Source organism: Micrasema longulum, unplaced genomic scaffold, assembly GCF_059751315.1.
Source record: "Micrasema longulum isolate JH-2025_06_02 unplaced genomic scaffold, ASM5975131v1 h1tg001119l, whole genome shotgun sequence".
NCBI classification, from domain to species: domain Eukaryota; kingdom Metazoa; phylum Arthropoda; class Insecta; order Trichoptera; family Brachycentridae; genus Micrasema; species Micrasema longulum.
This window is the reverse complement of record NW_028278307.1, coordinates 335,842-351,837: the sequence shown is the minus strand read 5'-3', so window position 1 is coordinate 351,837 and position 15,996 is coordinate 335,842. Positions and strand designations below refer to the sequence as shown.

Sequence of the window (15,996 nt, the reverse complement as noted above, 5' to 3'; positions counted from 1 at the left end):
AGTTCAAAGTTCTGTCTATAGATTCCATATTATAGCATTTTTCGATTTTCTTTGCTTTGAGGTTTAATTGAGGTTTTTTAACATTTTTTCATTTATATTATAAATATTAATTTATTGCCTTTAAAGAGACACTATAAAATATTTATAAGATATTTCTTCACACTTTTTTTTTCAATTGAAGATCTTTCATATCAATGATGGTTTGTGGGAGATTATTGAACAACCTTGGATTAACGCAATTAAATGTTCGTTCTCTGAAATAATTTGTAATTCGCGGAACGACCGCCTTTAGTTTTTCTTATTGTGAATGTGGGAAAAATTTTTTTTTATATTCCAGATCAATAATGGTTTTATAATATTGATAACTGGTTTATATAGCAGACTGAATAACTCAACTGTTGTAACTAAAAAATTATCGATTTTGAGTTACGGGCTCAGTCGAAACGTGAATTTCGTTCTGTGTATTTTGACTAAAAACAGTCGTAATTCTATCACAAATACCTGAGAAGCTTATCAATTACTCATTGTTCTATATTTAATTTGATATATTCTATATTTAATCAAAAATAATTACACTTTCATTTAATCCTGATGCACTGAAAAACCTATCACTTTTTCTTAGAAGTGTAACGTTATGTGTAGTGAAACTGAATTTCGCTCTCCTGTAAAATAAGTCATTTTCAGTTATAACAGTCTTCTACTCAGTGTGCGATACTCGAACCTCATACAAATCCCACTCTACCCCAACTTGATTCCAATTTTCTAATAGTGAGTTATTTACAACTCGTTGAAAATGGCCCTCAAAATTAAATATTTGCTTAAATTATAAGAACGCAAATATTTCTTTTATAAAACAAAATAAAAAAAAATACAAACACTCTCCGAACACCATTGACTCCGTTTGTTTTTAAAACGACATTTTTTACCCCTTTTATAATTAACTGATTGAGTTTTTTGTTTAAATAAACGTTTATGTTTAAATTTATTAAAGGTATATTTTCTAATTAAATTTGAGATTCAATTTTTTTTATTATTGATGTATTTTTTAATGGAATATATATATTTTTTTATATCATTATTATAATTTGGATTTTTTATGAACCATTTAATGAAAAAAAAAACGCATGTAAAAAAGAAGGTTCCAATTTCTACGGCTAGGTTCAAACAGTATTGTTAGGTGTTTATTCGTTGTATAATATTAATTTACACGTCGATTTAGATGTAAATAAACTCCAGACAAAAAACTTACTTTGAATTTTTTTTTACACGCCACGTCACCTTGCAACAATTACAACATTGGAAAAATAATAATTCTATACAACTATCATAACTACCCAAAACAGATTCCACTACATAGTAAACTAGCGACATCTGTTTTTGGAAAGGGGTAAATTTTTTGAGTGTTGAATTGAAATTATGCCAAAATGTATTGTTTTACATATATTTTGTCGTATTTTAATTGAATGCCTGTTTTGGCAATTCACGTTAACCTTTGGAATCCGTACCATTCAAATTTGAACTCGCTTATATCAATATTTGGAAGGGGAATACATATTTATGCAGCATATTTACAGACGAAATAAATATTTGCCTACTGACTTCAACAATATTGAAATTTCAACAGAATTTTTCATCTTTTAAAGCGAAGTCTGCCGTTTTAATAAAAGATCTATCAATAAAAATCAAACATTTGTTATTTTAAACTTAATATTTAAAGCCCTAAGTTTGTGATTTTCTAAGTTAAATAAAACTAGTTTTTTTGTGTTTTATTTAGTAATTTTAAAAAAAATGTTTATTCACAGTTATAATTTTATTTTTGTTTGAATTGAAACTTTAATTCAATATAAGAATAATGGACGAAATCACTATATGTAAAATTCTCGTAAAGGTATCAAATAGGTTTTTTTTTAACAATATTTTAAGTCTCACTAAATTTTTGTATACATGAACTTAATTCAACCCCCTTGGGAGTTATAAATATTAATACAATAACAACATAAAATTTCATAGAGAAAATATATATGTCTAGGCATTTATAGGGGTTATAGCCACTGAAACCAGCACAGATGACAGGTTATAAGCCCTGTAAATGCCTAGATAAAATATTAAATATTGCAGGCTTATTACCTGTCATTGGCGGGTTTAAGTGACCATAAGCCCTGTAAATGCCTAGACTTATATATTTCCTTCTATTATTTTTTTTCCCGTTCTAATGTATTAATACTAAATCCCACTTAAACCAGCGAAGGACAGGTCATAAGCCGTGTTAATGCACAGACTTCTATATTCCCTTCTATAAAATTATCTTATTGCTCCTATGGGGGTTGAATCCAGTTTTTGTCTACAAAAAATTGGATGAACTCAAAATATTGCTGATAAATCCAGCTGGTCTAAGAAAAAGCATAAAAAATTTACAATATTTTCAGGCGTTGCCTAGTATGTAGGTGAAATAATTCGGTCAGAATGTTACTTGCATCAATAAAGGTTTCAACTCTTTAATTTCACAAAAATCAACAGAAAGAAGAATTGAATGAATATAAATTTTTATGCATTGTTAAAATGGAGAATATTACACTGTGTAAAGGGACCACTGAAACCAGCCAATGACAGGCAATAAGCCTTGTAAATTCCTTTTAAACTCCCTTCTTTAAAATGATCTTAATTTCTTTTATAACATAATTATTGTTTTTTTTACCTTTTTGAGTATTTTTATTTTAATTGACGTTTATCTTAGTTCAATAACTAGTTATTTTTACTTTTATTCCTGATGAAATTTTGTATTTTATATTGTAATCGCCATCGTCAAACCCTTATACTCACCTGATAGTGCATAAGTCACTGCGTTGAAATTAATTCAGCGTACCTTGATCATCTGTTACATGAAGGTAAGGTGAACAGTCTTTCACTTCAGGTGCCAGTTCAAGGACAGTGAAATATTGCAGCGTATAAACAAATATTTTGGGATGACCTCAAGAATGATGGCCAACGAGCCAACATCTACACTACGAGGTGGATATTTCTATAGTCGATTTTATTTTTCAGGATTTTTACCCGAGAGTGGGGATTAAGTCAAGATCGCTCGTCCAGGATTCTGGTTCTGTTTCAGTAACAAACTTTTTTTACAGAAAAATATACGTATACAATCTTATACTTATAATCTAAGTTGACTTATAGGATATACATTTTCAAAAAAACCATTTCTAAAAATAACATGTAAACATATTTATAAAGCCAAACAATAATATTTATATACTACTAGCGGACCCAACAGACATTGTCCTTCCCGAACGTTGGTTTGCCTGCTATTAGCTCGGAAAAAGACTTTTCATTAATAATTACGTACATGTTTGTGATTAAATTCCAAAACAAAAAATTGTTCATATTTTATCGAATTTAAGTAGGTACCTAGGTACTTGTTTATGGTTGCATTCCAAAATATAAAATAAATGTTTTTTAAATAAGGCATTCTTTTTTTAAACGTCAAACTCCGGTCTTCTCACCAACAGAGGGGTGTACTTATTTAGGAATACGATTTTTAAAAATGTATTGAATTTACGATTATTTTTGTATTACCAAAAATCCAGTAAAAATAAATGGGTAGAAATTATAAGGAGTTTAAGGAAAGAATCTGATATCAATATACAAAAAACAAATGCTGTTTGTAAACATTAAAAAACAAAAAATTTATACACAAAAAACAACATCTTTAAATTTTTTTGTAAATGCTTTCCCCTCGAATGCAACTCTGGTAGATCGATGTATAAAACATTTATGCTCCTTACTTTTTTTTTACATATTAGATTGAAGATTTTTATATCTACGAACACGCACAGCGCAAAGATCTATATTTCTCTGAAAACCGCACGTATATCGGTTGAGTCGTTTATGAGGAGTTCTGTGACATCACCCGTACAGAGGAATTATATATATAGATATGTATATTTAGTATATACTATTGGCACTGCTAAACAAGTCATATGGACTGATTCTCAGCAGCGCTGTATGTATTGGATGTGTTTAATTTAAAGATAAAATATAGCAATAGATAAAAATAAATTCCTCCTCGTTGCAGCCGACATAGATAGAATAGCCGACATACATTGAACTTAATTTGAAAATAAGATACAGACATACGTATTATTTTTTAATTCATTCTGATATTCTTCTGCACACATTTATGGCAAATAAAGTTAGACGACAATGCTGCTTACCAACATACAGTAACCATTTTTTAAATATTTTGAATAGCTGTATTATATCTAAGCTTTTCTAGTCCGGATTTATGCTGTTATACAGTTTGGGGCCAATAATATATAACGCCTCTGAAAGAATACAGTCCTAGTTTGTGGTGTTACTCCATAATTGTTTAATCGCAGGTGTATACTCTATTCTTGAACGAAGAAATGTGTAATTTTGGATGAAGATTGATATATTTGACCAACTTATACATATAGATTTGTCTCACGTCAAGTAACTCACATTCTTTGAACAAAATGTATTATTCACCATTCAGACACACACATATTGAAATACTCAATGGTTAAAATTTAAGAGTGTGTTAAGTAATCACTTAAATGTGCAAAATAAGATTGTTGAGGGTTGGAGCACCTTTCCTACAGAAGACACGAGTTTGCTGTATTTATTACATGAGGAAAAAATAATTCATTGAATTATGCCGCGGGACTGTTACGGCGATGATGAGTTGAACTGGCTGCACTGACTGGGACTGACTGGACTGACTGGGACTGACTGAGCTGACTGGGTGCTTCCACGTCCTATGGTCTCTTTATAGTTTACGTTACCTTGTTCTTCATATCTCCAAGTTAAGAACGATGTTAATATATTGCAGGACGACGCCCTTATCGTTCCGCGGATATTATGTATTGAATTTAATAGAAAACATTTATTCTTTGAGTCATTACACTATATTTCAGGTGAAATCATTTAGCGCGTGTGTGTGTTATCGATCAATGGTCTATGAACCCCACAAATCTACTAAACAATGACAAGTCATATAAAAGCCAAAGCTTTTTTATTCCCTCCTCGAAAATTGTGTTCCTTATCAATGCTAACATGCCTAGAAATCTCTTAGTTTTTGTTCAATTTTAGACTTGATATGTTACACAGTGTTGCTTGAACCAACCTTTGACAGATCGCAAACATTGTAAATGCTTCAACTTTTATATTTCCTTCTCTAAATAGTTATCTTTATCTGTCAAAACATAAACATTTTGACATAAAATGTCGTTGCAAATATTATTTTTTCAATCCACTCACTTTTTTCCTTTTGTCAATAATTTTAACTAACTGAATGTTTTTTCAGATTCTTTCAGCGTCTCTTTTCGTTGCTGAAAATCTCCCAGATGGCGCTGAGGGTTTATGGGCTTTAATAAATGCTGCCGCCTGGTGTGCACTTGGCGAACTAGAATGGGTGCCGTTCCCGGTAATCAAGAAAGCCACCGAAATCAACTTATTAGGTTTGAAACTTTGCTATTTTACCTTTCCGCCACATGCTTTGAAGCTTTACGCTTTCACTAGATTTCTCTGAACTACTGTTTTACGTTAAAACGCACTGTAGATCTTCTACGAGAAAACTTTATAAGTATTTTAATCAGAAAGCTTTAGAATATTACGGTGTACTTTAAATAATATTTCAAAGAGGGCTTTTTCAACGCATAAAATAAAATTGTAAGTAATTTTGTTCTCACCAAATGAATCATTTTAGGTAGTAGGTCTCAAATTATTTTAAATAATATTTTTTATAAAATATCAAATCATAAAATATTTTCATAGGCAGGCGTACCATCTCATAAGGAATCTATAATAAAGTTAGTATGGGAGAGATGATGAGAAATGTCCGCGTGACCGGAATAAACAGCATTATAATAATGATACGCTCTGTAGAAAAAAATGTTATTTTTAGATATATTTTAAGTAATAATCTTTGTAAAATATCAACTCATAAAAAAAAATGGATTAAAAATTTAAAAACTAATCGTCAAATCATTAAAAAATTTCAATTTGTAGAGGTCATAGGAAAATTTCAGTATATTTTTTAATTACCGTAATTAATTGCATTGAAATATGCAAATATACTTTCCCACAGCTTGATTCCTATTTTCAAAATCAGCAACTTTAGACTAATTGGTTAATAATGAAGCAAATATTTTTTTAAACATATATTTTAATATAAATAATGTGTGCGAGGCCCTTGGAGGGGATTTCATTCGTTTATTTAGAACCCCACTTTTATACCAGTGTGCAATTTGAATAATGTATTTTTCAATGTTATATATGTAAATGTGCTATTACATATTATCTTTGCTTAATAATATCATAAAATATACTTATTTCGATTCATTGGCTTTGAATTTAGTATTTGTTTTCAGACCCACGAATGAAAACAACAATTTTTACACGAAATAAATATACAACATTATAATAATAATGGAAAATAAATTATATTTTTGTACAAACCCAGAATAGAGATGAAAAATGGCTGCTTGACCGGAGAGAACGGTGTTATAATAATAATATATTCTGTTTAAAAAAACTTTATTTCTCGAATTTGTACTCGGTATCCACAAAATGAATGTGCCTAGTCCTGTTTGGTACAAGATATTCTAAATTACGTGTAAGTAATTGTCTTTATTTTACTTTTTTTGACTTATGATTATTATTGACACTTGATTTAATAGGCATGTTCTTCTGAGAATTTGTGAGAAAATAATTACGGTTTCTAGAAAAAATATATAATTATACTGTTACAAAATGAAAATACCATTTTGAAATTGTCAAATATTAGAGATCGATTCGATAAATTGTGACGACTGTGTCCCAAATGAGAAAATTGGTTACAATGTCGAATTAGGCAGACTACGCTGAATTCAGAGATATATGTATTACCAAAGACATGTAGCAAATAAAGAATTCGTTACATTTGTTAACAAACCATGTTTATTTCTATTACTGAAATTAAAAGCTGGTTAACATATTGTTTTAAAAATATTTTCAAGGCGTTGCGCGTTGCTCTAAATTTTAATAATTTTGCGTTTTCAGAAGAGGTTTTAAAGATATGCTAAGTGCGCTACCCAGTAAAACAGAATCACTCGGGAAAAGAAAACGGTGCAGATGTTACTAAAACGCTTCGTATAGTACCAAAAAGTTGCCTTTAGTATTACGTCATGGCAGTCAAACTTTTACATATATAATATATACTGGCTTATTGTTTTAAAATTCCAAAGTATTCCAATTATCCCGTCCCTCTTTTTTCATCCACGCTAAGTCGCGAGGTAAAAAGCTTCCCCACCCTCTGAATATTTCAATTTTAAACACCTTAATAATTTAGACCTCCGGTTGAAAATTTGGACAATGTGCCCAAACGGTCGCGGACTGGGTAGAATTAATTTTCATTAGTCACACTGCGGGCACGCTAAATGGGTAGCAAGTTTTGATACACCGCACAACTTGCGAATTCCATTAAAAGCTCCCTTAGTGTCGTGACACGATAGGATTACGTATTGCTAGAGACAAAATTACTATAATGTCGCGGGATACTGGAAATTGAAGTTTCTATTCCAGAAAAGAAACCGCTCCAAAAAAAAGAAAAATTTCAAATGACATTTTTAAATTACCAACGATCATCATTCATAGGTTGCATGGGACATTGTATATATATAGTTGGATTATTTATATAGCGCCATTTTTGTGAAAATACCTTCATGTATTTGTATGTATGTGGCAAGTCCAAGAACAATAAAAGATATCAGTTGAAAAGACTTTAGATAAATAATTCACGTCCATGCCAGGAATTGGACAAAGTACTCAAAAAATGATAGGCGAACGTGCCAGACACTACACAACGGGTGGATTCACCTCCATTGGTCAGAATTTTTACCTGAAAGCATCCATCGAGTCGAAAATACTCGTGGGACAAAGGGTTTACTTCTGTATGTGAAATATACCCGGAACGAGTATTTTTGACTCGATGGCTATCCTTAGGTAAAAATACTTGAAAGGGAGATCTATTTGAAATATTTTGCCTCTTACTGTAGTGGTTGTTGATTGAATTATTTTCAAGGTTCAATACCTGGCAAGGTAGACGTGAAATATTGATTTTAAGTATGAAATTGTTCCTAGACTGGTATCTAAATCTCAAGGACTGAACTTCACACTCTCTTTGTAATAAAATGATTTACATTTACATTTACATTTTTTTTTGCACCACAACAGGCCAGGAGGCCTAATTACAGTGGTGAATTACATCACAGAGCACCCAGGCTTGAGAAAAATCACATTTTAATTTTTGTGTTCTCACCGGGAATCGAACCTGGAACCTCCCGTGCGTGAGTCAAGCGTCTTGACCACTACACCACGGAGGCCGCCATGATACATATACATACGCTGTAATAGAGAAATATGGGGATATTTTCTTCACGTTTTTACAGTTTTAAGGGTCTATTAAACACTTGGAGTGAAAAAATATTTTTTTTGCTACTTATTAGTAGCATACATTTTTTTTTTAATTCTGGCAAAAACAGTCATTGCATTGGCCACGCCATTAATACGTCACGGTTCATGTTCATTTTCAACATTGTTTGAGACCGTTCAAATTTTTATAGAACATCGTCCCGAATCTTGACGTCACAATTATTAATGCCAAACATTTCCTTTTTAAAGTTACATATCAAAACATTTCTTCACAACATCCTTATTGATTTTGAAAACACGATTAATTATTCTTTATCCATTTCACATATTTTTATCAGTATTCGTAGTATGTGATATTTCCCTATTTGAGTACCAGTGTAGTTCCCTATGCACCACTCTGCACGGTAAGGAAATTATCATGATAATAATTTATGTTGATGCTATTTTAATAGAATAATTCTATATTTATACAAAAAGGCTAAAAAGAAAAAATTGTTACACACGCTATAAAAAAAAAAGAAAACGATTAAAAATAATAATAAAAAAACAAACATTAAGTTGTATTTTTTTTAAATTAACATTATTGCATGTCAAATTATCGTCTTACTAGATACGATACGTAGTATAAATAATTAGACACGTTTTCTAGAGTACTCATTTTTTTTGTCAAAAGCTTGAGTTTTGTTTCTACCTAATGTTCCTTCTCAAATTTGATTTAAGGGGATATTGTTTGTCATTATGTACATGTCTATCTATCGTGACACTGTATGAATACAAATAAATAATAGGGGAGATCCGTATTAAAAAGGCCACTTCTATACACACTTCAATTTTACTAAAATTTTTGCCTTGAGACACAAACCACTAATTTCAATTAATAAAGAATCTATTTTCTACACATATTAAAAATAAAATTGTAGATAAAATTATTAAAAATCAATATAAATGCAGTTTTTGTAAAGAACTCAATTTGACCGTTTCAAAACAACGTCGCTTTGAAAAGGCCAATGGGTGTTATGAAACGGACACTCATTGCGCAATGAATCAGCCGTTCTTTTTATTGCGCAGTTATCTGGCCGATTTAATGCGTAAACGTAGTTTGCAAATCATGTTGACAAAAATACTTGTTCATGATATAATACAAAGATACGAGTACATGTTAATTAATTATAAAACGTAAAATAACATTATTCCAAGTAACATACCTTTAAAAGTGTTGTAAAAATTTGATTTAATTCACTTTTCTTATCAAAATCGAGAATAGAATGACGGTCCCGCACGCCCCGCTCAAATGAACTGTCAGTTGAAGGGTATTGACTATTACGTTGATTGCTGCCAATGTCAAAATTTCAAGTCACTGTCACGAACACTTTAGGAATAACGGTTGTTGGCCGTTTCATAACCCGGCCGTTTCATTGTGGATCTCCCCTACCTATATTTTGTATTCAAGCTTACCTGGGAAAAACAGATGAGATCAACTTACCTCATTATAAAATATCCTATTCAAAGAAGTTGATCTTGATTTTTAAGTGGGTAGTTATTTATACAAAACCTACTAATTCAAATTTTTATACAATAGGTAAAATGGATTATTAAACAGAAATGCGTAACAATTAGTAATAAGTCATTTAATAATCTACCATTTAGTCAAATTGTCAGCACGTTTCCCTACCATGCAAGAAGTTTCGAGTTCGATTCCCGACAACATTTCTAAACATTACAAATAAGAGCATGAAAACCTTGGGATTTTTACTGCGAACGATACGGGATTTTGAGTCTATAAAAATAATGAAAATATTGTATATTGCCCTAGTGCGTAGTCAACTCGAGTATAACTCAGTTATATGGTCACCGTATTACAGGGCTCATGTTAAGGACATCGAAAGAGTTCAGCATAAATTTTTGCGTTTTATCAATTTCAAATTAAATATACCGATTAAAACATAAATAACACATACTTAAATGATTATTTAAACATCCAAACATTAGAAATCAGACGAAAATTAAATGACTTGCTTTTTTTGTTTAAAATAATAATATCAATGTTCGATTGTTGTGAACTTATCAATTCGATTAATGTGCGAGTGCCTGGTCGAGTTACCCGATGTAATACTTTGTTCTACTGCGGTCCATCATCGACCAATTACAGCGCGAATTCACCAGTATGCGGATGCATGTACTAGCGAATTAATATGCTAACAACATCGATGTCTTTAAAGACACGTTAACGACACGTTAACGTGAGTCTTGTAAATTTTAAATATCAGTGTATACATTCTATATCAAATAGAACTTAATATTCTGTTCATTTTGTATTTTATAACATTATGTACCTAGCTGCTTTAAACCTTTTACTGCATTTCTTTAGATTATTTAAAAATAAAAAAAATAAAAAAAATATTTTATTTATATATATATATATATATAAAAATATATACATATTTTTAAAACCAACTTTACTTCTATACACAGTTCTATATTTTATCACTTTATATTGTATTTTTTTAAATTTATGTTGTTTATCTACTCATTTTCTTTTTTATACCAACTTTACTTCTAAACACTGTTCTATCTTTTTTTGCTTTATATTGTATTTTTTAAATTTAATGTTGTTTATATACTCATATTTTATATAATTTTCATCTATGTAAAAGCCTTATGGCCGTGAAAAATAAATAAAATAATAAAATACAAAGTAATTTACATGTATTCAAAGTTGTTTTTACACAAGAATATTTCATAGTCTCTGGACTGGCACTTTAAGCGCAAGACTAATCATATTACCTTCATGTTACAAAAATAATCATCAATCGCTGGATCTAGTGTACCAAAGCAGTCCTCTTATGGACCGCCACACACGTTTTTCTTGCAATATGTACATTCCTAGCTTCTTCGACATTCATGCATCTTGTCATACATGCCCTTCAATTGTTAGCTTTTGATGTGACCAGACTTAAGATTTGGGTTTATCTGATCATTCCACGTCTTCCTTGGTCGTCTTGATCCTATGTTTCGCCATGTACGAGTTTATCTGTTTTACTATTTTTTCGTCATCCATTTCTTGTTTTACATTACTAAACCATCTCAGTGACCCTTTCTTAATCTTATCAATTGTACCAGCCTTAGATTTGCACTCTCTCGCCTGATTTCATTATTCGTAACCCTGTCATAAATTTATTTCCCACGCATTCATCTTACATGAAAATATTTTTCTTAATTGTGGCTGTTTACGAATTTTTCATTATGTAAAAACCAAAAAAAAAAATTCTATCTCACAATCGAGGTTTTTTGTTTGTTAAAAGACTAAAAAACTAAGCCAATTTTTTTTAAAGCGTTATGATTATTTAAAGTTATGTTTTTTCTGAAATTACTCCCCATATGACGTCTCAAGTTCTCTTCCGCTTCTTCTCGATCAGTCCCTTCGATTGGTCCACTGACATTAAGCAAACCGGAAATCTTCCACAACTCTCTTATCATTGGTTCATTTATATGCGAACCAACTTGTGACGTTGTTCAAAGTAGTTCGTTTTTACTAAAATATTTTTGTATTGAAAATGTATTTACAAAAATATTTACCGAACAGTTTAATGCTCTAATTTTTGCCGCGATTTTTTTTACGAGAAAGCATTTTTATATCCCATTTCCCGTAGAGCTGAACTTATCCAAGTAAGAGTGATAAAAATCAAGTTTTAATAAATTATTACTAAAACAAATGTGGATATTCTCTTATTCAAAAATGTCACCCCAAAAACCGTAATTAACTAAGGCTTTTAAGGCTGGAAACGAAAATCGTTAGTTCTCTTCTTTGCTAAAACTAAAACTAAACTTTAGTTTATAGTTTATTCAACATTGATTAAAATATTTTCATGATTAAACCCACCCGCACCTGAGGGTTTAAAGAGCACTGCATTCAAACACAAAATGCGGCGATTCTCGATCATGTATTTTTCAAGTGTCAGTCCGGGGACAATAAAGGATTACCTACAGTAGCAAACCAAAAGAATCTTTTGAATAGATATTTCATTTTGCTTTGCCAATAATTGAATCTGGAACCTCAAGCCTGATAAAAGAATTCACTGTCTACTTATCTTCATTCAATTTCCTTTTTCAGGACTTTTACCCGAGAGCAGCCATTGAGTTGAAAACACTCATATAGGATTGTTTTTCTATTTATCTGTTTTGGAAAAAATCATTTACATAGCATGAAATAGAGATAAACAATAATACAATGAATGTACAAATCGAATTAAAGTAATTGAATGAATTAAATAATCGAATAAATCATTCATTTCGAAACCAATTTTTTGCCTTACGAAGATCGATCGGATAGAAGTTCCTAACTTCTAAATTTCCTTCTCACGTTGTACAATTACTAGTTAAACGCAGTTATGCAGAAAGCAGCCAGCCACATAAAAGTGAAACTGAGATAATAGCACTTTTGTGAAAAGAGTAATTAACCAAATCTACACAGCAGTTAGAATGTTATTTGGTTTAGTCAAATAATAAATAAGGCATACATTTAATTTTTATAATGCAAAAAATTATTCAATTTAGTACTTGACTAGTTTTTATGAACCTAAGATTTTCGTTTTGCAGAAAACAGCTAGCCTTAGTAAAACTCTGATGTATGTTGCGTCATTATGTATAAAATGTGTTATTTATATTTATTCATTGGGGTACTTAATTGTGAAGAATAAATTATTTAAATTGTTATATAAGCTTATTAAAGAATTTTATTAATTTTTTTAATCTGGCTGACCACGCAACCTAAAATATGCATTTTACAAAAACAGCAAGGTCTAATATGAAATGATACCTCATTCAAACTTTGAATGAATGAGGTGACATTCTGGACTAAAACATATTTTTTTATTAAAGATATTTTTTAATTGATGAATTTATAAAATTAAAATACTTAAATTTATTTAAGAGAACTAGATTTCTAAAGCATTAATCTTCCCATCAGCATCTACATCATTAGACTTTTATAGTGATGTGAGTGTTATCTGCAAATTGAAAAGGGTAGTTTTTGTGATTTTTCACTATTATCTTTTTATTTTGTGGCCTGGCTTTTTTTAAGCAGAACGGAATTGGCCTTACTGCACCCGACAAAACCAATATCCTTTTTTTTTCTTTCTGCATAAACACGTTCAACTTATTTATCCATTTAACATCATTGCTAATTCATTCAATTCATTCATTCATTCATTTAGTTTAATTACTAATTCATTCAAATGAATTATTGCATTCGGACTTTCATTCGAATGAATTTAGTAATCAAATGCATTTGAATATTTTTGTTGGTATTATTTATTCCGAGACTTTAAAATATTATAATACACCAAATTGCATTGAGAAACGTGCAAGACGATCTTAAACATTGCAAAGACTACCTGACTTCTTGAAAAATTATATTGAAGACAAATTTAAATAAACATTAAAAATCACACGAGGACTACACTAACTAGATAAAACATAAAATGACTTGACTTTAAAAAAGGTTTTTTTTACAGTAACGGTTTTTTTTTACTATAATAATTAAAACGTTGTATTATTTTTAAAACGATAATCATTATTTACTTACACCAAAAAATTTACGTATTCGCGAGTATTTTTATATATTTTTTATTTATAAATTATATAAGAATTTCATAAAATATCATCATTAATTCCCTTTCCGCACTTTATTTCAATTTATTTATTTTATGTACGTTTATGTGTACTACAAAAATATTTCAAGGCATACATAACACGAAAAATGAATACAAAAATTTAATTTACAAAGATCGAAAATTTTAATTTAGAAAAATTCCCAGCAATTATCGAAAAAGGATGCTATCCTCTCTGAACTTTTTTTCACTAATATGAAAGATGTCGATATCCGAAGAGATACGGTTGAGTAAAACCTTTCTCTTCCTACTGGCATTTCCATCGGCAGGTTGGTTCTGCAAGCTGGAAGATAAAACAGCTTAAGCTGCCTACGTCTAAATCAGGAACAAAAATAAAAATAATTTCCATTGTTGATCGTAATACCATGGATTAATCGAAAAAAATACATAAGGAAGTATGCATTTATTCTTTTCTCCAAACTATTGTAGCCAAGCATTCCCAGTATGAAGTCAGACGGGTAACCACGGATAGTATCCGAACTCCCTTAAGTAAAGATACCCCAGAAACTTCCTCTTAATCATCTCCAGCATAACAGAGTACTTCAGTTTGTGAGGCGTTCAGATCAGAGATCCACACTCAAGTCTAATGGTGTACAGGACACCGCATTGATACACCAATTGCGGCGAATCTTGATCATTTTTGTAACATGAAGGTTAGATGATCAGTCTTTCGCTTCAGGTACCAGTCCAGGGACTATGAAATATTCTGGTGTGAAAACACCTTTTTAAATTGAACCTTAATTGAACGTAGTTATGCAGAAAGCAGCCAGCCATAGAAAAGTGGAACTTAGATAATAGCACCTTTGTGAAAATAGTGAATAATCAAATCTACACAACAGTCAGAATGTTTTTGACCTTGACAAATGATAAACTGTGAATACATTCGTTTTTTTTTATTTTAGAAACAAGAATCTTATTATGTATTTGACCAGTTTTAATGATTTTCAAAGTTCCGTAATATTTTTCTAGTGCTGTGGGTGTTTTCTGCAAATTAAGAAATGCCGTTTTTGTGATCAACATTACTTTCAGAAGGTGATTATTACAGTTTTTTGTGTGAAAGCAGTCTAGTTACTTTTAACAGAACATAGAATAGACCTTCCTGCACCCGATAACACCAATATCATTTTTTTTCAAAATTGTGGACTGGCTACCATCTGTATAACTACGTTCAATTGTAGTCCCTTGGTAGTATTGTGGACTCACGGACCAAAGGTCCCTGGTTCAAATTCTACTCTACAATAACTTGATTTCCATGTTTCCAGTATTTTTTACTTTTCGGAAATGGTTTGAAAATTTTTATGTTCAAGTAAATAATAAGAACTTTTTTTTAGAAAAAAATGATAAAATGATTTCATATCAACCTTGTCGGGAATCAAACCCGAGGCCTCTCGTATGGTAGGCAAACACGTAAATATATTATAAAACAAATAAATTACATTCCCAGGAGTTACAAAAACTTGATTCGGGACTCCAATAATATTATCATTTTTGAAATAAGCACATTTTTAAAACAAAGCAAGCTAAACATATTTATAATTTAATTTTTTACAACAGTATATAAAACAAAAAACTTTTCTAAAACCAACAAAATAAACTAATTAAAACGCTTTCAAGAATGGAGCAAGATATAAAAAATGTAAATCAACAGAATATAATATGCCATATACAAGAGAAAGTTTCTAATATAGTTAACAATATTTCAGCTGAAATAGCTTTTTCAGCCATTTGGAGTTTAATGCAAGCTGCACAATACATCATATTTAAAGGCTGAGGTCACGGCCTTACTCTCGCTGCAGGTGCTGTGGCCTCATGACCTCATGTTCTTGCGGCCTCGTGGCCACCAGACCAGCAAATTAATTGTTTCTCTTTTGTCGACTAATTGTAACTTATGCATAAT

General features: G+C 30.6%; 1 protein-coding gene across 2 annotated transcripts in view; it reads left to right on the top strand.

Annotated features, from left to right (window-relative positions):
- LOC148276960 (D-beta-hydroxybutyrate dehydrogenase, mitochondrial) overlaps positions 1-15,996 on the top strand; it is a 144,904-nt gene that overhangs the window by 88,340 nt on the left and 40,568 nt on the right. For both annotated transcript variants that reach the window (XM_088233554.1, XM_088233555.1), the window contains exon 4: positions 5,324-5,477. In XM_088233554.1, the coding sequence (XP_088089680.1) occupies positions 5,324-5,477 (154 nt within the window). The remainder of the gene's footprint in view (positions 1-5,323; positions 5,478-15,996) is intronic.